The sequence below is a fragment of the Euwallacea fornicatus genome, chromosome 39 (genome assembly GCF_040115645.1).
Source record: "Euwallacea fornicatus isolate EFF26 chromosome 39, ASM4011564v1, whole genome shotgun sequence".
NCBI classification, from domain to species: domain Eukaryota; kingdom Metazoa; phylum Arthropoda; class Insecta; order Coleoptera; family Curculionidae; genus Euwallacea; species Euwallacea fornicatus.
In genome coordinates this window covers 557,419-582,065 of record NC_089579.1, presented here as the reverse complement: position 1 = coordinate 582,065, position 24,647 = coordinate 557,419, and the positions used below count along the sequence as shown (strand labels likewise).

General features: G+C 46.1%; 1 protein-coding gene across 3 annotated transcripts in view; it reads left to right on the top strand.

Moving 5' to 3' along the window:
* Window positions 1-257: 257 nt before the first annotated feature.
* The window catches only part of LOC136349664 (uncharacterized), a 51,699-nt gene continuing 27,309 nt past the window's right edge, over window positions 258-24,647 (top strand). Inside the window, exons 1-3 of one of the 3 annotated variants that reach the window (XM_066301358.1) lie at window positions 258-357; window positions 10,109-10,340; window positions 22,746-22,927. In XM_066301358.1, the coding sequence (XP_066157455.1) occupies window positions 310-357; window positions 10,109-10,340; window positions 22,746-22,927 (462 nt within the window). In that variant the 5' untranslated portion in view covers window positions 258-309. Of the gene's footprint in view, window positions 358-10,084; window positions 10,341-22,745; window positions 22,928-24,647 lie in introns of all 3 variants that reach the window. The other 2 variants (XM_066301359.1, XM_066301360.1) reach the window with 2 other exon arrangements.

Here is a 24,647-nt window from a genome sequence, read left to right as displayed (position 1 = left end):
CCGGTGCGCTCCTGATTTTTTCCGAGGTCATTTACCGTTGGCGCATGCGCAACTATAGAAACCAAAGAAACTGAATGAAAATTTCATTTAAACGTTATTTCCTCTTGGGGTTATAATTGAGTTGCAGTGACGTAATTAATGGCTGTCACGAAGTACACCCGGGGACAATTAAATCTATTAAGCGTGCACAAGTTTCATGCATGAGATGAGACCACCGACATTGAAAACGCGCATCTGTTTATCCTCAGTTTTTCCGATTTCGAGCGCATTCCGGTCTGACGTGCTGTGCGCGGTCGGTCGCGTGAAAATATGTGCGACCCATGGTGGAAAAGCTGCTACTTCCTGATGGTACTAGGGGTAAGTACTTTTGCTTGTTTTTATCGCTCCCAAAACGTCCCGATCAAAATGTTCATTCGGGGGGCAATTTCTCGCAGATGATCATTAGAGCTTCGCCTCCACGTTTATGGCCCTGGAAGACGCTCTCCGGGGCCACGCAACCTTCGATTTAATATATGTCCGTTGGTTAAATATGGGTCTGGGACAGGATGCCCCTGTTGCATATTTTTACCGGAGCAACAAAGCTCGAATTGCGAATAAATTTAGATAATCATGTTGGTCGCTCATCCATGTGATTCCCACAGAGGGGTCTGCTACCTCAGGCGGATAACGAAGTGGTACGTACCACCTTCGGCGAATCCGTTGTGTGCTATATCGTTCAGGGCAAGTTAGAAGCAATAGGGTGCTTGCGCCCGGTACCCGGCATGGCCCTGGTGCGGATTTTGTTCATTGTCTGGTTCCGGAATTTGTGGTTTGAGCTGTCGAGCAACGACTCAACGGACCTCGTTGGTTTGCGCCATCCAGAGCTACAATTTCTTGAACGTCGCCGTGTCTGCTCAGCAAATGAACACTTGAATCGAACGTCTCCCGTTACGGCCCTGACAAAGCTTTGAATTAGTTTCTCCCTTAAGCATCGACGGAGTGGGCTTGAAACTTTAAAATGACCACTCGCTACGGTCTTAATTGTTTCACTCAGTCCGGATTTACGATTTTTTGAATCCCCCTCTGTCTGCTAAGAACTCTAAATTCTCCAATCTAAAATTCAACATTCCATCCCGTTACGGCTCTACTAAAGCTTTGATTCAGTTGATTTATTCAGCATTAATAGAGTAGATTCCGAGCTTCAACGCGATCGCTCAATGGGCTTAATTGCTTCACGCAGTCTGGAGCTACAAAGATTTGAATATCGCCTCATCTGCTAAGTAGTTAAAAATTCCATTTTTGAATCGGACATCTCTCGTTACGGCCCTGTAATTCGGCTTATCCCCTTCGAATTAATAGAGCGAAATTTAAGCTTTAAAACGAGCACTCGCCGGTCTTAATTGCTTCGTCCAGTTTGGAGCTAAATTTTTTTGGATCCCGCTCTCGGCTAAGGAGTGCAAAATCGCCAGTTTATTATCCAAAATGCTGTCCGGACATAGTCCAGCTGGAATTTTGATCAGGATTATTTTTTTAAGCATGAAAAGCGCAACTTTTGAGCTTCGAAATGGCAACTCGATGTTTTAAATCGCTTCACCCAGTCAGCAGTTGCGATGTCTTGCTTCTCCTGCGTTTGCAAAGAAATTGAAAATTTCCGATTTGAAATTCAACAATCCGGCAAATTCCCTTTCGTCATTGTAACCCGGCTGAAGCTCTCATTTAGTCGATTTCTTCAACGTCAGAATTTCGGTATTAGACGCGCCACTAACCGTATTTCTTTACGACCGGGGCCAACCAGCCATGCAAAACTGAACCGATCATAATGCACAAAGAGCTCTACGAGGCCCTTCGACTTGTCACAACGCATTTCCAAGCTGTTTACGTTGCAGTGGAGATTACCTAAAGCGCCCTCTTTATTGATAACACGAATCCGGGGCTATAAACTGAATTTTATTGCAGTTAGAGAGAGCCATAAAGCCCAAGTTTATTGGGCTTAGTTTTGAGCTTTTTGGCGGATCATTAAATTCCATACCCACTTACAATATAATACTTGATCGAGTCGAAACTTCAGCTCGTTTTTTCGAACTAAAAGTTTAATAGAAGCCTACAGCTTCCTCCTATGTGTCAAATGTCATTCGAAGCTTCCGCCTATGTGTCAAATGTCATTCGAAGCTTCCTCCTATGTGTCAAATGTCATTCGACGCTTCCTCCTATGTGTCAAATGTCATTCGAAGCTTCCGCCTATGTGTCAAATGTCATTCGAAGCTTCCTCCTATGTGTCAAATGTCATTCGAAGCTTCCGCCTATGTGTCAAATGTCATTCGAAGCTTCCTCCTATGTGTCAAATGTCATTCGAAGCTTCCTCCTATGTGTCAAATGTCATTCGACGCTTCCTCCTATGTGTCAAATGTCATTCGAAGCTTCCTCCTATGTGTCAAATGTCATTCGAAGCTTCCTCCTATGTGTCAAATGTCATTCGACGCTTCCTCCTATGTGTCAAATGTCATTCGAAGCTTCCTCCTATGTGTCAAATGTCATTCGAAGCTTCCTCCTATGTGTCAAATGTCATTCGAAGCTTCCTCCTATGTGTCAAATGTCATTCCAAGGATTATTTCGGGTGAATTCCGGTCAGGCGTGGGAATTATTTGACGCCGAGGACGTACGTCCGCGACTTGTTCATCGACGAAATCGCGAACGTAAACAAACAAACCTAACCTCACTTAAGTGCGACTCCGTTTGCCTTCGTTACTCGTCGGATTTTGTTGAAGTTACCCCTTTTCAAGGCGGCGCGGACTTGCGTGTTGGTGAGTTGAGGTTTCCCGAGCACCAAAAACGGAGTTTACACGCGGACGAAAAATATTCGTGGTTATGAAACCACGCGGAATTTAATGAATGCTAATTAACTTAATTAATTTTCGTTTGTTTAATGCGATGTCATTAATTAAAAAAAGAAAAAACATAAATAAATCTAATTTACATTTATTTATTTGCCCTTTTCGCAACGAATGTTGAAAACGTTGTGCGACATTTTTCAAGCACGTTTCCCATTACCAAAGACCATAATTAGACTCTGTGGAGATTCTTGTCGAACCGTGTCCTTAAGGTCTGCAATTATAAACATCGGAATATTTTCCATCGTCGTGAATCGGAAACAGTCGAGGAGGGTCAAGTCTGGAGATCGTGGCGGATAGACGCGGTCCGTCTACGATTTATTATTGTCTCATCGTGGTATTCCCCAGGGTAATTAAAAGTTGTCTTAGCTGTGTGGGCCGTCGCCCCGTCCCGTTGAAAGCATCCGCGCCGCAGTTCGTCAAAGTGAAATCGGTTAATGAATTTACTGAACACATTGTGATATCGGCGAGCCGTTATGGCGCCGTCGGAAATAATAGGTCCTACTAAGCCTCTTCGTGAGATAGCAACCCATGATCCAATTTTCCGAGGATGTAAAGGTGTTTTCGTAAACACATGGAGGTTATCTGCACTCCACATTCTCATATTTCGTGGACTCACACGGGACCACGCCTATAGGCGGTGAAAAAACGTCAAATCCAGAAGGTCCTCGTTTTATTTATTATTAAACTCCTCCTTAGGGTGAGCTGACGATATAGCAATCTATTTAACTTACGCTAACAAGCTATTTGCTTTTCATTTAATTTGCTGCAAAGTACTTCTCCTATGATAATCATTTTGATTCTCTCGTTTACGCTTTGGCACCGTCTTAACGAGAACTGCGTCGTAGTAACACTAATGGTTTCGCTCTTCTCCGTCTTCCGATTGGGCCATTACTACCCAGGAGCTCGATGTTGATGTGCCCACGGAGCCGCTTTTAATATTTTAATAGTGCACTCGGCAGTGTTCACCTCCGACTCTCCATGTAGATTGTCGTTGCGATTGTGCCCCGGAGCCTCAACAATGCCACGTGATGCCATATTTCGGAATCTACGGACGACGTTTCGGTTGCTTGGTCCGGCACAACTCCAGCGATGAATGTCGCAAGCTCGCGCTGGTCCCAGGGCTCGTCTGCGAAGCGGGAGCTGCCACACGGGGTGTCCGGTGAGCCGTCGCGATGATTTTAAGGGGGTGTCGCAATCGGGAAGGAAGCCGAATCCAAAAATGTGAAAATCCAAGATGGCGCCCGTAAGAAAAAATGAAGTTGATGATGGTCCCGGAAAATCGAAACGTCGGATTTCAATTTTTTTTTCGAAATTCTTTACCTTTGGTTGTGAACAGTCTCGACCTCCAGTGTGTGGGCTTTACATCCTGTTGTTTCAAAAAAATCTATTCTTTCGAATTTGATGATGCGTTTCGGAGGGCTGTCCATGCTGGCCACAGTCAGCCTGTTTTGGTTGTAATACTCACCGCTGCGGCCTCTACGTCTTCCACCTCAAATTTAATTTTCTCACAGTGACGGATATCTTCCCTCTTCATCACCGCACTTTCTCCTCTGGCTGTGTTTTCCGGGTGATTCGTGCAATGGATTATCCACCCTCTAAGCGTAATGAAGGATTGTCTGGCAGAATGTGTTTCTGATATTAATACAGCTGTTCTTTTGATTTAAATCTGAGATTGCCTGGAGCTCCTGTTGATGGTTGAGCGATCCATTCGCATTGCGACGCATAACTTTGAGCGCACCAGCCGTGATATATATTTTTTTAATATTCGAAGAAGCATTTTCGGCATTTCCTTCGAGATTTTTGATTCCCCGGTCCATACCCTCAAATGACTTTTCCATTTGGGGAATTTTGCCGAGTATGAGCTGCGAAGCTTAATAAGTGTTTTCCTCTTGGGGCCGTATTTTTGTCTGACTATTTGCCGCCGCCGCAGCCACAGGAGCATAAATTATTTGGTCCTCTTCGGGCACGTTTTGTCTTTTTCCCCTGTATATTTTCTGTCCCCATTTTCCGGTTTTCTTCTTTCGGCCCATCTCTGTGTGGCCTAATTTCCTTCTCAGATTTGCTGCTACGATTTTCGGTTTTTCGACACTTGACCGTCGTCCGTTCGTCAGCGCATTTTGCGCGTCGTGGTTCTCTTGCGCAAAAATTTCGCACGTGTCCAAGTGTCCGGCGCTTCCTGCATGGGGGGCATCAAGTCGGTCCCTCCCACCGGGACGATCTCCACTGTACTGCTCAGTATCCGGGCTATTTTCGTTATTCGCAAAAGTTGGCCTAAACGCGTTTAATGGCGTTTTCTCTCCCCGTGCCATTTTATTATTATTATTATTATTGAACGGGGCAAGTTTGCGCTCGCTCGCTGCCTCGCCCCCGGCGCAAGGGGGGCACTGCGAGCAGGTTCCGAAAATGTATAAATATACAGGGCGTTCTATTGAAAAAAACACTACTTGCCACTTTGTGACAGCTTCACGATGCTCGTTCGTTTCGTCCGATTCTGATGATTCACAATGAAAACTGAAATGTTTGTTATGTAACGTTTTTCTTTGTATTTCCAAAAATTAAGAGTTTAGGGACGAGGAAAAATATGGGGAATGACCCTGTACACTGCCACTGTGCATACAAATATCGTTTCCCCTGATTTCGTTGATGATTCCCTTGAAACGATGTTTCATTTTATTTTTTGAGTAAACACGAATTCGGTGCGTGCGTAATAATATTTTCCGAACTCGTGCTGTAATCAGCACATTTTTTCTTTTTAGAAGAACTAATCTAGAATGTTTACAACAATAGGCCAGTGCGTTCCTCCACGGGGCCACCAGACATTGCGGGCGCTATGGGGTCACGTTATACTCTCGATCCCTTCAAGCCTTCTCAGCGCGGAGAGCGACGGTACACGTCCGTACGCTTTAATGATAAAATGAACACTTTGTATATTGTTTGATTGAACCAATTGCAATAGCTCAGTGTCTTGTCCCAAAATAGGGACCCCAGTTCCTGAAATATCGCACTTTGCACGGATATAATTTTCGATTATTTTAAAGAATTAAATGGCAAGTGCTAGGCGATGCATACTCTCGTTGAGAAAGCGTTCTTAGACCTGTGCTGGGGCCATCACCCACCGCTCGCCCCACATTTTCAACTAGTGCTGGGGCTGTTCACTTGGGCTACCATTTTCCGATTTCTGTCGAACACCGCCAGTTTCCCGAAACGATTTCACAACGTAATTTAAAGTGCCGGGTGCCGGGTGCCGTGATTCCAGCACTGCAATGTGGGGAAATTTTTCGCCAAATCCTTGAAACACGGTCGAATTTTAAAGGCCCATCCCTGGTCCATCTACTCTGTCCGTTCCGAAAATGAAACTGCATCATGAAAGCCTTTTTTCCGAATATAAAGGCCACTTTCCATGCTCAGAAAACATTAACTAACGCCCTCACAAGTCCGCAAGGCCTTGAGAAAGAGCAATTTCAATAAGGTCTAGCAAATAATAAAAGCAAATGGAGTCGTGTTTAAGTGAGGTTAGGTTTACTTGTTTACGTTCGAGATTACGTAGAAGAACTTATCACAGACATGCGGGTCGAATAATTCCAAATCCTGTTCGACCAGATTTTTTCGAACGCACGGTATTTTAAGTACTGAACTATTTTCGACGTAAAAGCGGCGGTCGCAAAACTTACTTTTCGAGGATTGTCGAGGAACTATTGGGACATGTACCCAACTCCTACAGACGCTGCAAGGGCCATTGCCGAGGTCGCAGGTGAGGATGTTGCGGATAGACACACTATAACAGGTTGGTCCCAACGCTTCAAATCTGGCAAAGCAAATGCGGAAGATAGAGCCACGGGTGGGGGGGTCAATGGTTATGAATGAACTTGCCGCCTATCGAGAACAGCCTCACGCCACTACCAGGGCACTATCAAGGGAACGTGGACCATCGTAACGAACCATCAATCGTAATTTGCTCTGAATTGGTTTCCCTTGCGCATGCGCGGGAAGAAATCCGCACGAATTGAACGAGGCGCAAGCGCAGCAAAGGTATAATTCCGCTGCAGAAGCCGTTAGACAATCGCACGCGGAGGCGTATCGTAACTTGTAACGAAAAGCGGGTGTATTTCTCAGATCCTATCAAAGAAAATCGGTAGACACGATGTAATGGAAAGCCAGAATCGCGAATTCGACAGGACCGCTTTGGAAATAAGTCGTGTTACGCTTTTGGCGGGATTTTGAAGGAATAGCGCATTTTGAAGTGGTTCCCAAGAGTCACGCCAACAACTAGATCGAGTGTAAAATGTGGCCATTTGAAAGCTTGTCACCCCCAAATATTTTCAAAACGAAAATACGTCTCGAAGGACTCGGTAGGGCGTTTTTCAGGTTGCGAGGGGAACCACTTGTGACGTTATCTGAGTAGAGTCACCCCTTGCCACTGCGCAACCACCACTTGAAATTTTAAGTGACCCCCCCCCATCGAGTCGCACCTCGCATTAAGGATAATTAAAAGTACAAAATATCGGTGCGTTAAGAAACTGGATTCGTTAAAGTGTTGTCGAAAGTCACGGGAAAACGAAAGAAACGTCAATTTAACGTTATTCACCAATGGGGCTAAAGGCTCTGACAAATGTGTGAGACTAATGTTTTTGGACTTGTAATTTTGTCTCATTTAAGTCTCTAGATGTCCAAAAATTATTTCCATTTTGTGCTGAGCACAAATTCAATCCGCTGTCGCATTCCGATCGGACCCTTTCAAAGGTCTCTCCAGTGGTGCCCAGACATTCCGCGGATATGCGATTCATCAACGTTTTCAGGATCTGATTCGTGAATAACCGGTTTAAGATAATCCCAAAGGAAAAAACCCAAGAGGCGTCAAATCGGGAGACCTCGGAGGCCATTCCGTCACTGCTGTCGATTCGTCTGCCTGGCCATCGTCGCACCGGCACGATATGACGTGGCGGTGCTCTGTCTTGTTGTGTGTGCGAAATATTTTCGTTGAGTAGATAATCGCCGTTATGACCTGCTTACGAAGCCGCGGCCTCCATCGCAAGATGATCGATCGGTTCTTGTAACGTGTTGAGACACACTTCACCACCAAGGTTACCGTCGATGAATAATGATCCAATTACAATGTATCCCAATATTTTAACCTACATGTTAACTCTTTGAGGCCGCCGGGTAGGGTCTTCCAAAAAAATATGAAGATTTTGGTCCCACCAGTAACGACAATTCTGCCTGTTGACGAAACCACTTAAGTAAAATGTTCACTCATCGGAGGATTGGGGGGGACGAGATTTGGGGTGGTGGTGATCAGTGTTGTCATGCTTGCAGAGAACTCAATTCTGCGATTGGGATCGTCCTCAGCCGACACCCGATGAATTTGAATTTCGTGCGGGAGGAATTTGCGCATTGTGGTCTCTTTCGCGAACAAAAGCGATTTAAGTTCCAATTCGACGAGGCACTTTCCCAGCTGATCTAGTTAGTTCAGCAACAAATTGCCCCAACACCCGGTACCGTTTTAAATTGGCCAGAGCCCCTGTCGCTCTAAATTTTTCAAGAAGTTGTTTCACGCAGACATGAGACATGTTTTTGTGGGGGCATTTCTTGCTGAAAACCCTGGCCATTTCCCAAGGGGACTGGGTATTCGCACTGTACAGGGTGTTGATTAAGTACGTGCAGATATTTCAAGGGATGAATCTCGGACCGATTCAAATACAAAAAGGACCTGTTGAGATAATGTCGCTACGGCTCCGTGTAAGAGATACAGAGTGTTTAAATTTTAATTAGGTTTCCTGTGATTTTTTTTTGGAGGCAGATGAGCCAATCGGACGAAATTTCATATTCGCGGGTTTTTTATGACGCAAAACCCAAATATTATCTTAGTTTTTTGATTACCGATAGAGGGCGCCACGTCCAGGGTTTCACCGCGTTTAAGTTGCCCCTCGCTTTTTAGCCCCACACTGCAGGTCACTTTTGCATTGTACATTTAGTTTTATTCAAAAAAGTACTCTTGGGGAATATCTATTAAATTTTACCCCATCGACTCCAAAAACATTCACAGAAAACCAAATCAATATTAAAATTTGAACACTCTGTATCTCGTAAACGGAGCAGCTGCGCCCATACGTTAATGGGAACTTATTTTATTGGAATCGGGCGGAGATTCGTCCCGTGGAATGTCTGCACGCGCTTGATTAACACCCGGTATATCGAAACAATATCTACTCGTTTTCTTATGGAATTTACCGTGTTAAACGGGACGTTAATGTCGCCCCACCGCACGCCACCAAACAGGTGCTAAACGGCAAAATCTTCGCAAAATGAATTTCTGTCCGAAAATGATGAATGGAACGTGTCCCATCTCGTGAAAAATGTTTATTTATTTACTCGCCGAACAGAAAGGAATGTCAGGAAATCTGAGAATTTGCTGCACACATTCGAAATTGCGATTTTCCCCGATTTTTTGAAAACGCTTTGACGAATCGAGTTTTTTAGCGCGCCGTTATTTCGTACTTTTAATTATCTTCAACGCGAGGTGCGACTCGATGGGGGAGGAGGGGGAGGGGGATGAGGATGTGGAGGGGGGATGAGGAGGGGGAGGGGGGAGGGAGGGGGAGGGGGAGGGAGGGGGCATTTAAAAATTCAAGGGAGGGTTGCGGGGTGGCGAGGGATGACTCTTCGCGGATAACGTCAAAAGTGTTTCCCCTCGCAGCCTGGAAGACAACCTTGCCGAGTGTTTTCGTATGTATTTGCGTTCTCGCGATGTTTGAGTTGGCAAGTTTTCGCCCGAAATCCGTATGATGGTGTCTGCCTATGGCAAATAGAAATCGCGTACTTCTTCCACAAGATAATGCTCCGTGTCACCGTGCGCATCGGGTCTCGAACGAATTTAAGGAACTGCACGGGGCAGAAATTCGACCTCGTCCTGCGTACGGCCCTGACCCCGACCCCTCCGACTAGGATTTGTGTCAGTCAGTGCGGTTTTCCATTGAGAGCGCAAAATTGGAAAAGAGGCCGAATTCGGGTGGTGCAGTTTCATCGCATTGAAAACACCCGAGTCGTATCGTAACCAAATTTCGCATTTAGCTTAAAGATGGCGAAGAGCAACGGAAAATGATGGATTACACATCGAGGAACGGCGTTCTGTTTTCCCTTGACTTTTCATGAAAATTCGAAATAAAATTCACGATTTTGCCTGTTGACGATTTAACATTGAATCCGGGTGGAGTAAGGACTTCTCCAATTCGCCGGATTAGGTGGCGGTGACCGGCCAGGACACCACATCAGAGGGAGCGGGCGAAATGACCACGTCGTTGCCGAGCACGTCCTCGCCCATCACTCCATTTAGCATGGAAATTTTGGAGATTTTCGTGCCTTCCGGCATCGGCAACGCTGTAAAGTTGGTGTGGGGCGAAGAGGACCGCGCCCAACGTAACGTCAATTTGACCTATGGAGTGCACTTTGGAGTCGATGAGGCGGAACTTGAATGTAAGTACGTCAGAACAAACTTCTCACGATTTTCTGCTAACATCCGCACTTTGACATTTCTAACCGTTTAGGGTGTTGGTACTTTTACGCGATTGAAATCGGAGGAGTTTGTAGAAATGCAGAGTTGGGGCAGCAGTAGCTTGAATTCGTATCATTGTCACGAAGCCTTGCAAAGACCCAACAGGTCGGCGCAAGTGGCGCTTTGGTGCTTTTGACCATTCATGAGAGAAGACTGCTCATGCGACCAAATTAGAGAGCTCTATGAGACGATATGACTCAAAGGTTGCTTGGAATATTTGAAGCAACGCATCAGAGTTAGTTCACACGGATTTGGTTCACATAAAAATTAGATCTTTCTTAAAGAGCTGAATCGATTAAACGGCTAAACTTGTGTCATCGTGAAGCTGCTTAAACACCGAACAATTTAGAGATAACTCAAGTCTGCATTCCTACGAGCTCAATCCTTTAGAATGTGCGGCATTTGATTATGTCAAATCGCTTAGGAGATAGGGGATTTTGTGCTGTTAGGTTGGAGAACGTCATAAAAACCCATAGCTCGGAAGTTCTTTGAATCATACGACACGAGGGTGAATCGAGTGTGGACCTGAGCTTTCCCCGTGCGACTAGTGAAGCATTGGGGGCTCGCTCGTCCAGGGGTAATAGGTGGAGATATCACAAGACCACGCCCACTTCGCTTACTCTCTGAGCGTTTTTAGCCGACGTCACCCTCAGTGAGCAGGGAGGGCACCTTCAGGTTACGCGACGGATTGTTAGGTAATTTCTTACGTGCGCGGGATTAAAACCAGCGGAAATCAAAGAGAGTTCAAAGAGACCTGTGTAAAGAAATTTCGAGCGTACAAATGGGATGGAAAAATTCTGGAAAGACGGGAATGAGCCCCGTGCTCGACGCCCTCCGACCAGCGCGTCTCTTGCGGTTTCAAAGAGTACTTCCATGGTGACTTTCTCCATGAACCACCACTGTCGGAACTTTCAGGAAAATTCCTAATTTCTTTAACAAAAATTGCCGAAAGGCGTATCGTAAAATCGGGCAGAGTTCTCGACTTGGTTCAAGGACGCGGGCTGCACGGTTTATTGCCCACACTCGAGGAACCCAGAACCTTCCCAAATGCTCGACTCCAATGGGCTATAAGCGAGAGCCAACATCTCGGGGTTGCACCCAATTGAAATGAAAGACCACACGTCCACGTCCAAGGGTCTACAAGGAGCGTGAATCCATCAACATTGGGTTATCTTCGCGTTACGCCCGACTTTAGGGCGCGGAGCTGCGAGCCCCGACCGAGGGTGGAACGGAAACTTTTTGGGAAGAACTAGGAGAGACTGGTCAGTCCCTCAAGACTGACCATACGTAGCAGTTCACAAGTTAACCCACTCGCTGAATTTTCATACTCGTCGAGTTCGCGGCAACTTGAGTAAACAAAAATTTGGTGCTGCGACCCCCAGAAGTGAGGCAGTCGCGAAACTGTGACCGTACCTGCGCCGATTGCGGAAATAAATCGATTTAAGGCTTCAGTTCAAAAAATGAATCGGTCACTGCTCGAGTGCGTCGGGTTCAGTTGCTGTCGGCCTGACAGAAACCGAGGGTGCTCCTCCGACTGCTTCAAAGCCCCGGGCACCAGCCGCGGCAGCAGGACCCCCTGATCGTCATCGGTGCCCACAAGATTTCCACGATCTACGGTGACAAAGTGCGGTCCTCCCACCACCGCCGGCTACAGGTTAAAACGAGTCTCGCACGTTGCCAGGAAAAACGTGAATTTTCAACTTCGCGCTCACGCAGCCAATCCGCCTAGGGCAGAGCTGGGCGAAATTCAGTGCCGACACCGCAACGTCCTCCCTGCAGTCCGGACTCGTCCCGGTGTGATTGTCGCGTGACGCGGTTGCGGGCGCGCCCCGCTCCGTTCCGCGATCACGACGTCGAGGACCTTCCGACGCGGCGGGAAAGATCCGTTCTTCCGCGCGAGGACGGCTCGTAGATCTCGTTCGGATACATAAAAAATAATAATAATAACAAAAGTCGGTTCACCTCCAGTTCATCCTCGCGTCGCTTTCTCGAATTCCAGCGGGAGCGCGGAGACCTCTTCCGTTTCGAATTCTCCCTGGCAGCTCTCTGCGCTGTCAGGCCTGGAACGAATATTTACATAAAATCCTCCATTCCAAATTGGAGGAGCTTACGTATCTTAACCGACATCCCTTTGCACCTAACACCTTTATTTAAGTTTGGAGAATGTTATACCGCCTTAAAACTTCCCCGGAACTACAAATATCGCTAAGCGATATTCGCAATGCCGTCTTCACTTCAATAATATCCTCCCTTGTTTTCGAAGCCGGGAAGTTGTATAAAACTCTCCTAACGTATAAACACAACTTTACGATGTTCATTTACGGCACTTACAATGCCTGTTTTAATCCTCGCTCCTTTACAGTATAACTCGGAGTGATATTGCGAATTGTTGCCGAGTTAATAAGTTTCGGAAAAGAGTGCTCGTTCCAGTAGTTCGCAATTATTAATTAGGACACATCCATCCTTCCTGGGGCATCAACAGCATCACAATTACTCCTCGTTTCGCCGCAACGAGTCGGAATGAAATTACCTGAAATATAAAAGTTACTTCATAAAAGAGTATAAAACACTCCATGTTAAAATTCGAAGCCCCTTTTATGAAGATAATTGCACTTTCTGTACTTCAAACTGTCGAGATGTTTTTCCGGCGAAGGAGAGTTTCATAAACAACGCGAAATTGCAGGAAACTGCGGAGGGGGGAGGGGGAGGGGGAGGGGGGGGGGGTGAGGGGGGGGGTGATTTTTTATGCACCTCCTTCATTAAACGCTGGGAGAAATTCGCAGTTTTGGCTCGTGGAGGAGGACACGATAAATCGCGTTAACGGCTAAATCGATTTGCGGCCTTGGTAGCGATGTTTCATGTTGTATCCGTTACGGCTTACCGCAAAACCCGGCATCGACAGTTCCGAATATCGTCGAGCTAATGGATTTTATAAAACTGCCTCACCTCAACAATTTAATTTGCTCTCTAAATTATTACGGGGTCAAACCGTCCATTTAATATCGCCGGCAAATACGGGATTTATCACGTTCGACTTTTAACTAACAAGTGAGGTAATGCGACCGTTAAGCCTGCGCTCCGCCGTCGCGGAAAAAGTTCCGTCAATTTCACGACACCCCCGACGCGTTCGCATACAGGGCGGCCCGCGAGGGTTGCGTCACGTTTGTCGGTGGGTTGACAGCTGACATGACCGCCCGTGTAAGCCACATTCCGATGGTGCCTCGTCGAGAAGATACGGGGTGTTGAACTTCACCTGAAAAGCCGACTTTTATCGATATATGCAGAACCGCTCGAGACACGTAAGTGGAATTTGGCACGTTGGTGCAGTCGCGTTGATTTAGGCAAAAAGGTTATTTTTAATTTCGCCAGTGGCGTGCGTACGGTCACCTCTCGGCGTAATCACTCCCGTATTATATGAGCGAGTATTCCTTCAGACGCATCACGGGACAGTTAAGCTGTTTGCCACATTTAGGTATTACCTCCTAGTTCATATGCGGTGAATTCATTCCGGTGTAATTTGCCGGGGCAAAGTCCTAAGTTCGGGCCTAATCCGCAAACTACCCTTAACGACAAGCAGTAGCATATAAGTCGCTTCGAACCCCTTGAAAAGAGGGATTCTCTACAGAAGTCACGCAGGTTCGTCCTCGGAAACCGATAGTTAGTGTCCGGTGTTGTCGTGCTCTTGTACCATTGAGAAGTTGAATGAAAGCGTTGTGTCTTGATTCTCGTGTAATTCCCCACGGTCGCGTTACATCAGAGCATTTTTAAAGAAAAAAATGGTGCGCCACTGCCTTTTACCAAAATAAAAATTATTTCTAGAAGTTTAATTCAATTTAGAAGAGAAATGCTCCATTGACTCTTTTTCGTCCGACGTAGCGTTTGCTAGCAAAGAATGGAAAACCGTCTACATGCACAGATGGTACGTGTCGGGTCGTCAGTAGGGAGATTTTTCATGATGGTATGAAGTATTTAGTTCGCTTTTAATGACAAGAACAGAAAAGGGCAAAACCAACGAGTTCGCCACCACGCGAGCGCTTCTCGCCACCTCCAAATCTCATCTGCCTGTCCCTTTTTGGTCCCAACTTTTTCCAGATCTCGCGAGTCCTTCAAATCCGAGACATGAGGTCCCTGTTTCCCAAGAAAAGCTCGCGCCCCCTGGTGGTGGCGACCTCGTTCGACAGTGCTTTTCCTTAAGACGGCCCTGCCAGCCTGCCCTTCGTCATATTACCAGCTCGTAATGTTACACTCTATCATCTAAGGAGTAATAGATGTCCGACACGTGCATATCCGCAAGGATTCATAGTCGTCTCAGAGCGACCGGTAGGCTTCAGCATGGCAGACGTTCAGGCCGCCCGTTATCAACGAGGGCTGTTGAGCTTGGAGAAGCTATTCTTCTACGAGTGGGGACACCAGCACGATCCACAATTTGGCGTATTCTGGGCGAAGAACAACTTTTTCCATGCCATCTTCAGAAAGTACAAACTTTAAGCCCAGAAGACTACCCATATCGACGACATTTTTGCCGATGGTGCTCACAGAAGCGTTTATGGAAACAGAATTTTGGCGAACAAGTTCTATTTTCGGACGAGGCACGCTTTACGCGAGAAGGCCCTTTTAACAGCCATAATGATCGTATATGGAAAATGGACAACACTCGTGCTATTGCTTTTTGCCATTGTCAACGGCAATTTTCCATGAACATTTGGACCGGAATTTTAGGTGATTACGTAATTGGTCCTTATCTGCTCCCACCTCGTCTAACTAGCCACATTTACGAACAGTTTTTGAGAAATATTTTACCAGTCCTTCCGGAGGATGTGTCACTGAGTGTTAGAAAAAGAATGTTGTTTCAACGGGATGGGGCACCTGCGCATTTTTCCTTGCCTGCTCGGCAACACGTTGATCGGATTTTTCCTAATCACTGGACCGGCCGAGGCGGAGCAGTAAGTTGGCCAGCGCGATCTCCTGATCTAAACCCCCTGGATTTTTTTCTGGGGGGTGATATAAAAAGTTTAGTGCGCGAAAGACCTACTGACCGCGAAGAGGAGTTGCTAGCAACGGTGATGGCCGCCTGCACCCAAGCCCAAAACGCACCTGGAATATTTCAACAACGACACTTTCCCAATCAAAAGGGTAAGACGGAACTGTCTCAACTGGGTGCCGACACTCAAAAAAAAACAAGTACGCTTCTGCCCCCCTGCTCACAATAAGAGACAGAGATACATTTAACGCCATCATTAACGTAACGACGTAAACTCCCTCCCATAAGGCTACATGCTAATCTTTACGTAACGATAAAAAGTAGATTTCGCAATGCAACGATATATTGACGTTGGGACTTACGCGCGCCCCACAACGCTGGCACTTCCGCTACGAAACGACGGAATAACGTTAATTCACCTTCAATCGACTATGCGAAAACTCACCATTTGGCTTGGTGACCCCCTTGTTTGACTACTCACGTGTGTTTGGACCTTTTGGAATCGTCGGTTTTACCATTTCTCAATACTTTAGAACCAGAAGTACGTAACGACATGTTTTGGCAACAAAGCGAATGTTCTGCTCATTGCACAGTCCTGAATAGACGTGTTTACACGATCGTGTCGGCGTAAGGTAGATGGGGAGGTTTGGCCCGACCCATTATCCAGCTAGGTCGTCTGATCTTTCTCTGTTAAGACTTTGTTCTACGGGGTGTCTCAAAACAAAATGTTTATACGAACGATCTGGCACATGAAAGGGAGCATTAACAGGGCGATGCAGGAGGCGACGCATGAACTGAACATGCCGCGAATTATCGGTAAAGTTAGCGGAAAGGTATGCTGAGGTGGGGGGCAGCGATGTTGCTCGATTGAATACCTTCGAATTTCCATTCTAAAATTGGCATTTAGATTTTGTGTTAATTTAACATTGTTCCGTACGTTTTTGTGAAAAATAATAAATAATTGAAGTATTTTTGTGTTTTTCCGATCTACTAACGCCCGTAAATCTCGTCTAAAATGTTTATGTTGCAAACTAATTTTCTTAACGAACAGAGCATGAAAAATGACTTTCTGTCGCGAAATGAATAATAAAGATTCTTCCCTCTCAGTACTGTGCCCTCCATCATCCACGGTCGCACTGCACGTCCCTGGTTCCTAAACCGATGGAAATAGAAAAACGCGATTCACGCCAAAATCTCGAGGCTGGAAGGGGCCTTAAGACGATAAAAGCGATTTAGTCAAATTTTTATATTTTATAAAGCTCCCCAGTCTGAACCGAACTTGCAAGTGGAGAAGTTCGTGCGCATTAACGGAGCTCGCCCGTCCGTTCCGCCATTGGACAGGGCCGAAAATTCTCGAAATCTAAGCTTCTATGAAACTCCCTTCCAAAAGTACAAGAGCATAGTATGAAAAACGCGAGAAAAACGATCAGGTATTAAATTTGCCTCAGCAAAGTTTGTTTGGGAGTTGAACATTTCTCTAAACTTTCGAACAACTTTATAAAAAATTAATTCGAAAGAAAAGTGGTGGATTTGGGAGTTTTATGAACCCCAGCAACTTTGAGACAATTGCAGGTATCGACCCGCCGCGTCTTCGCCGGGGCATTTGTCACCGGTCGCACCATCCCCGTCGGGAAGTTCGGAGCTTTTTGGGGGCAAGACATAAGACTCTCGCATCGCCGGAAAGTGGATCAAGGCCTTGCCCGCGCTCCTCTCGCGTTCCCGATACGCGATATTTATACATTTTATACATTTTATAAAACTCTCCCATCTCCATTTGGCAACTCGTTCCGAAACGGAAATCTAGGCGTGTCATTGCAAACAAATTACGCCCGAAGGATAGATTTATGAACGCATTTTTTACCGATTGCGTGATGTATGGCCCCCGCAGACGGAAACCCCATTAGCTGAAGGTGAAGGCGCACATAATATTTTTACGTCCCCCCCCCCCCCTCCCCCTCTGTTTTTTTTTCGATCCCACTCGAAACGCCCGACTCAAATGCGGGCACAAAGGTATAAAGTTCCCCCCATTCTCGAAATGGAACAATAGTTATTTATCCCCCTGCAGTCTCATAGATTCATAGATAAATGCTCCGGTGGCGTAATACGAGTTGATATCTGAAAAATAAACTTGATATGCTCGCTATCTGTGTTCTGGGGCGCGCAGCTGTACAGACCGAATGGTGTTTATAAGGGATGCCGAGTGGCAAAATATCCATATCCTATAATGGGTTTGCAGCTTTTGAATTGAATCTTATTGTAGCGAGTTAACTGCCTTTGTGCTGTGCGGCTTTGTGACCGAGATTCAAGAATTTTATCAACTGTATTTTGGTCCTCTATCGCTTGCAAATAACGGCGGATTAAGTCCGAAGAATGGCCACGAAAATTAGGCATTCACGTCTTTCGCCATTTGGAAGTTCGACGGCATTATAAAGTTCTCCAATATTTTGTAAAACTTTCGAACCCGACTACCAACTCAGTTTAAAAGTATGAATATTATGGCGAAACCCCCATTTCATTATCTCTAACTGTCTGGGAGATATGACCTTTTATACGAAAAGATGGAGGAGTTTAGAGACATGAAGACGTCGTTTGAACCAGTAAGTGGAGAATTCAGTTGACAAATTGCTTTGAAGCTTTTAACGTTGACATTAACACCCATTCGCCCCCCCATTCGCCGATCCGCTGAGAATGTAGAAGATTTTATATGTTTCTCCGAAGGCTTATAAAACTACGAATAAATCAATTTAGACCTCAAAGTGCAGGCGAACGCTCTCTCCCTCTTTCTCTCTCTCTCTTTCTCTCTCTCTCTCTCTCTCTCTCTTTATCTCTCTCTCTCTCTCTCTCTCTCGCTACTCCCGCCTGTTCGGGAGATACGGCATTTTATACCAGTAGGCAGGGAGGTGTTATAAAACCTCATATCTCGGCGGTCTTTCGGGACATTGGGGTGCAGTTCGAAATAATATGTAGACAATTTTGAGGGCACATACTCATGATGCTGCCCCGCTTTAATTTGGAGGTTTAACGATTTTATACAATTCCGCAAAAATTTATAAAACCGTGAGCGTAAGCTCTTTAAAAATATTAGCATCGAGGTGGGGCCTTCCCTTTATTACCTTTAACCATTTAGGAGATATGGGCTTATAAAAAAGTATGCAGGAGCTTTATAAAATCCCCTATCTCGTACAACGTTTAAGCTATCACGGCGCAATTAAAATCCATACCTAGAAAATTAGTTTTCATAATTGGCATAAAATTCACCCCCGTTATCTTGATACGTTGGCGAGTCCGAGGGTTGTACAGGGTGGATGTTTTAAACGCGTTGAAAATTATGCCGGCAATGAAACGACCCAAAAACGCGTCTACCACTTGCGCGATCGAGGGGGTGATGGACCCACCGCCCTCCAGCAGCAAGTGCGCTCCGGCCGCCCCAAAGTAATTTCCTTTTCCATAGAGCGGGCATGGTTGCCACTTATTGTCGGAAAATATTTCGAATGTGAGCTTTTCGCTGGTGACAGAGCTTCTTCGAGTTTCGTCCTCAAATGGTATCGCGAGAGCCTAAAGTCCGCGCAGGCGCAAGAACCGAACGGTTTTCAATCAAGAATGAGCAATCGATTCAAAGTTTTGTCGTGATCGAGTCAATGCCTAAAACTTGCCGCTCAATGTCTCATAAATTAGTTCGTTATCTTCCTTGTAAAAATAGAAACGATTATTCGCATTCTTGACTCATATCGACAAAAGCTTCCATGGAAATTGCACGACACTCAGCAATTGTCCGCTGCCTTAGCTCTTCAATTGCTTCGGGTTGGATGTTGAGCACTACTTTCCTGCCCCGGAAAACAACTACCAGTTGCTCGAGTTAAATATTCGACCTTATCGCCTGGATCCGTGTCGGCGTCGTCGTGGAACTCCGTGAACTCAGACCAGAAAGGCAACCAGTCGCGAACGTTCCCGTCAAAATACCTCGCCTGCTACTACCACTGGTATGCATCGAGTTTACCTCATCCCCCGCTTCTGCCTGCGTGGGGACCATGTACGCCGGTTCGAGACGTTCCACGCAGCTCACGTTGAATTTCCTGTCGTAGCCGTCGCTGCCTTCCATCTCAGCTAACAGGTCTCCTTCCCTGGCATCTTCTTCAGGCATATAAGCATAAATTTTGTCGTCAACTAGCTTCGTTTCGTCAGGTTTTTGATGCGACATCTTCATGGATAATTTGGTCATGCGCCCTTCAGTTTCTGACCGGGTCCAAGAGGTCCTCTGTTTCTTTGAACACTCTGGTAAAAGCCGTACGCAGCACTTTACGATGTCTCCTCAGTTGCTCCATCCTTCTAGACCACTGACAAGCTTCGGCCAAAACCATCCACCTCTATTTTGTAATACACCTCTTCTATTCCCCCCGCGCCACGGCACGATCCTCACGCAAAATCCGGGTTCCTGTCACGATCGCCAAAATTTTTCTGCCCCGGAAGACAACTACCCGTTTAATCCCTGGATCAAAGGCTCGCAAACCAAAGGCCATTTCATTCGATTAACATATACACTTCCTTTTGATAACTGGATATTGCTCAGAACCACGGTAGCTTATGAAACTGAAGAATGTAACGAAAACATGGAGTATGGTTATTGGAGTATGGTTATTGGAGTGTGGTTATTTGCGTGTGGCTGAAAAGGAAATTCGGAAAAAACTGACTGGAAAACTCTCGAGACTTTTTGGGTTTCGACGGTGGCGGCGACCGAATTCGTAATTTTCAGCCTCCCTCCGTCTTCGCATGCGCCAGTCCGAACTGCCGCGGACCGATTCCCACGGTCCGACGTGTCTGTTCTATATAAAATGACGGAAATATAAAACCTTAAAAGGTCTGGCAATCGTCATCTAGAATTAATGATTTTCGCGAGGCCAATGCAACGAAGATTTCTCACGCCCTGGGGCCATGTGCGAAATCTGCCCACAGTTCCTTCGCGGTGGCGTCCAGACACCCCTCAAGCCTCATAAACTAGACAAAAGTTGACAGCCCACGCATATAACGTAGAGCAGGTGGCAATTGGCCAAGTCCACCAACGTGTAGGCTTATGAACAACTACCGTTGGTCCCGACAACTACAGATTTCAAGTGCCTTCACGAACAGTAATCTGATGGCGTCAGATCAGGAGACCTAGGGGGCCATCCTATCGCTCCTCTTCTTCCAGTCCACCTCGTGGGGTAATTGTTGGTCAACCACTGCCCAAGGGGCAAAACGAAACGTGGCGGAGCCCCATCGCGTTGAGATCTTAGTAAACGTTCGTTCGTTTGCAGTTCATCGTTGTCGCTTGGCTGATGCTCTAGCTCGCGGATTATCAATGGTTCAATAGAATTCACCAACAGGTCACGGTAGAGTCCGCCATTCAAGTCATCGTTAATAAACGAAAATCCTACAATAGCACCTCCAAGGATCCTGGTCCGAGCATTCGGTTTTTGCGGTTGTTGAGTGCTTCTTTCTCCCGTAACGTGAGGGTTCGAGTCACTTCGGGTTCTACAATTGTGCCCATTGCAGGTACCATCATCAGGTGCAACACGCACTCATAACCAGGCTGGTTGGTGGTCAAAGCCTGCGCAACTCGCAATATTTAATTGGCCGGTCTGACTCGTCCGCATTCAATTTCTGCCGATGTTCAACTTTGCATGGGTGTAATTTTGGAAATGTCCGAGCCACTCCCATTGATAGTCCCATTAAAGGGCATGCTGCAGGACAACAATGGGTTTCGGGCAGACCATCCGAGAATTACGATTTAACCAAGTTCGTCCAATGTCCTAGGTAGATTCCTTTTTTTTGTTATTGGCCTCAGGACCGGCTTCTTCAGATTTCTGTATCAATTCCTTGACATGGGACGAATCGATGTTCGTTGCAGGACGTCGTCGATGGCGAAATATCTGTGGTTCGTGGACGACAACGTTCCTCAGCACCGCGAATAAAAACGATTTAAACTCGTCCCGCGATTGAATAAACAACGTTTCGATTGAGAATTTGTTAGAAGAAGCACGAAGCGAAACTCAGATAACAAACAGGATTCGAAGGTTCACTGAGTCGAAAAACATTCGTAAATACCGATAAAGGATAAATACCTAAATTTTTACTTTTAACATTATTATGAAATCATCGATGGCAATGTGCCCAGACAAGGGGAACGTCGCTCATTCCCTTCCATGGAGCATAATGAACGTCTATTATGATAAATCACGAATATCGAACCTCACATTCTGATTAACTACCATAAAACTTTGAATTCATCATCAGTTCGGGTACTTTCTGCCGAGTGAAAACCATTTAATTCTACGCCAAGGTGGCTTTCCTCGCGGATTTTGAACTTCGCCGGACACACTTGAGGGCGGAGCTCCAGGAGCTCCGCCACCGCTGCGAACCTTACCGAAGGTGCTTCCCCACGCTGCTCAGCAATGCTGATCGTTCCATTAAAAAAAATTACTTAGGGCGGCCGGGGTGTGTTCGGCAAAGGATAATGAGTTCATCACATCCCGAATTATCTTCCCCCGTCGTATTGCGGCGGACGTGCTCTTGGGTTTCTCCATTGCCGGCACAATTTCCAAGATATTGGTGTAGGGTTACGTAACTAACCCTCCTCTTTAGTTTCCTGCCTAGTCATTTTGTAAATATCCGTTAAGTTTAAGTTCGATAAGGGTTAGACAGTGGGAATTACTTTTAAGATAGAAATACCCCCTGAGGCACGGCACTGGTAGGCATTGGCTAGAACATGAGAATTTCCCATGCCGTGCCTTGTCGATGCTGGAAATCCCCGCAATGGACCTGGTCGGCATTGGAGCTGCATATAGTGAACTTTGTCGGCGCTGGAATTGCCCGCAATGGACCTTGTCGGTCCCACAGCTGCAGCTCCAATTCCCGGTTAAGACGCCACGGTTTGGTGCGGCAGATGGTGCAGATGGCACCCTGGCCAAGGTACGCCCATGGGCTATCACCACGGGTGTTGGTACTTAAGGATGGACAAGGCATGGAGGGCCCTCTCTTTCTCGCCCTCGTTTTTGGGATACGGTCGGTCATTGTAACGCAGTCGTCGTGTCCGCACTCATCAAATTCATTAGTCACTCTAACACCCTCTGTATATTCCGTATTAATAGACGTAAGCTTGTATACCTTCTCTCTGACCTGTGGTTTCATTACAAAGATACAACCAACATCATATATCTAAAGTAGCGTCAAACCCCGATGCTACATTGGTATTTACGCATTTTAAAGAAACCCACCGCGTATTTGGACATCAGATTAGGCATGAGGACGTCCGAATCGGAGGAGGTGGCAAAATTCCACGGATCGCGGATTGATTTCTCCCAATTTTCAGATCCGAAAGTGACCACTATGAACACGAGCGCCCTCATCGAGGAGCTGGAGTACTGCACGAAATACTCATTCGCCGTGACGGTACTGAGCGACTCCGACGCGGACCCGGTCAAGGTCAACCCGAACAACGTCAGGGGCTTAATTACGGGGGCGGAGCAATCGGCGGCCCCCACAAATCTCACCGTAAGTCTACTCTAAATGCTCCTCTTTTTGCACCGGAGCTAAATGAACAGTCGCCCGAAGGCGTTCCAATTCCCTAATCGCAGAAATATAAATTTTAATCAAATCGCTTGTATCGGATAATTAGATCGAAGAGATTTTTCCCGGTTTAGAATTCGTTTGATCGCACGTTTCAAAGGGAATTTTGCATGCACGAGTTCAAAGGGAAAGTTTATTACTAGACGTAATCAAATGGAAAACTGTTGTGTAAACTCGGTAGTAAATCCAATCTAGTTTGTGTTCTAGTTTGTGTAACTGTTAGCTTGGAATTGCGACATTATAAACGGCCGCCCGTACACAGGCGATCCGTAATTGAATCCCAACAAGAGTGTCCAAGGAGCGAAACTTTATGAAACGGTAAACGGTCGCCATTTTGTCAGAAAGGGACCGAATCTGAAAATGATTGTGCTCGCGGTCCCAGGAACAAACTATTGAAAATATTGGTTAATCAAACACATTAAGCTTGCGAGCGCAAACCGCTGTGGAAACGGTCGCCATTTTGTCAGAAAGGGACCGAATCTGAAAATGATTATGCTCGCGGTCCCAGAAATAAAACTATTGAAAATATTGATTAATCAAACACATTAAGCTTGCGAGCGCAAACCAGTGTGGAAACGGTCGCCATTTTGTCAGAAAGAGACCGAATCTGAAAATGATTATGCTCGCGGTCCCAGGAACAAACTATTGAAAATACTGATTAATCAAACACATTAAGCTTGCGAGCGCAAACCGCTGTGTAAACGGTCGCCCTCTGGTTCAGCTGTGCAACTATTACTGAGAATTAGGACGTGTTGGTAAATCACGTTAAGGATGGATTTCTGCAACAGTAGCATTAGCAATATGTCCCTGTGGCGGTTGGTTTTGCCTCTACAAGCCGCCGCCCTTTTTCCAAAAATATTCCAAATTTCAGTCGAACTCGCCCACGCGAAACGGTAGATTCGGAAGGCATTCTCCCTGCCGGCGTTCGGCTCGCGACGCAGATGACGACGGCGTTCTTTAAAGATAATTTAAAGAGCATTTAGAGAATGCATAAATCGTCACCGGGTGACGAAATAGAGTCCAAATCCGGAATAAACTAATCTCTGTTCTGTAAACGTCTTCGAAACGGGGTCTCTTTAGCCGAATTGCATCGGTGGCATTTGTATAAATTGCATTTGTCCCCGTCCGAGAATCCATTCGGCTGCATCGACTTTTTCCCTTAATTCGCCGAGAAAATTCAAAATTTCGCATCCGCAATAAATTAGAAAGTTTTTCCGGGCCGGCGGATCCAGATTATGGCGAAACTTTGCCCAGGAATAATTAATTGAAAGTAAGAAGGGCCGAGTATTAATTAACCTGTTGCCAGACCGGGCCCGGGGCTCCGTTGCTAAGCCTATTACAGTTATTTCGATTTTGGGTAATTTGTCACTGGAAGTAGATTACCGAAATTCATTTATTTCGCCGACGATTTATGAGATTTTTTTCAACAACGTTCAATTATTTTTCGTATTTGCCTCTCCGCGGAATTGCGTTTGAAGGGTGATAAAAACCGTTTTAGGGCGCTCAACAAGGCTTTCTCGGGCACCCGCCATCGTTTGGATGATTAATTTCACCGTAAGATGTGATTACACCGTGTAGGGGCTTTCGACGGGATTTGTCGACAAAGGGCGGCTGTTTATACTCGCCCGAAAGAGAAAACTCGTTC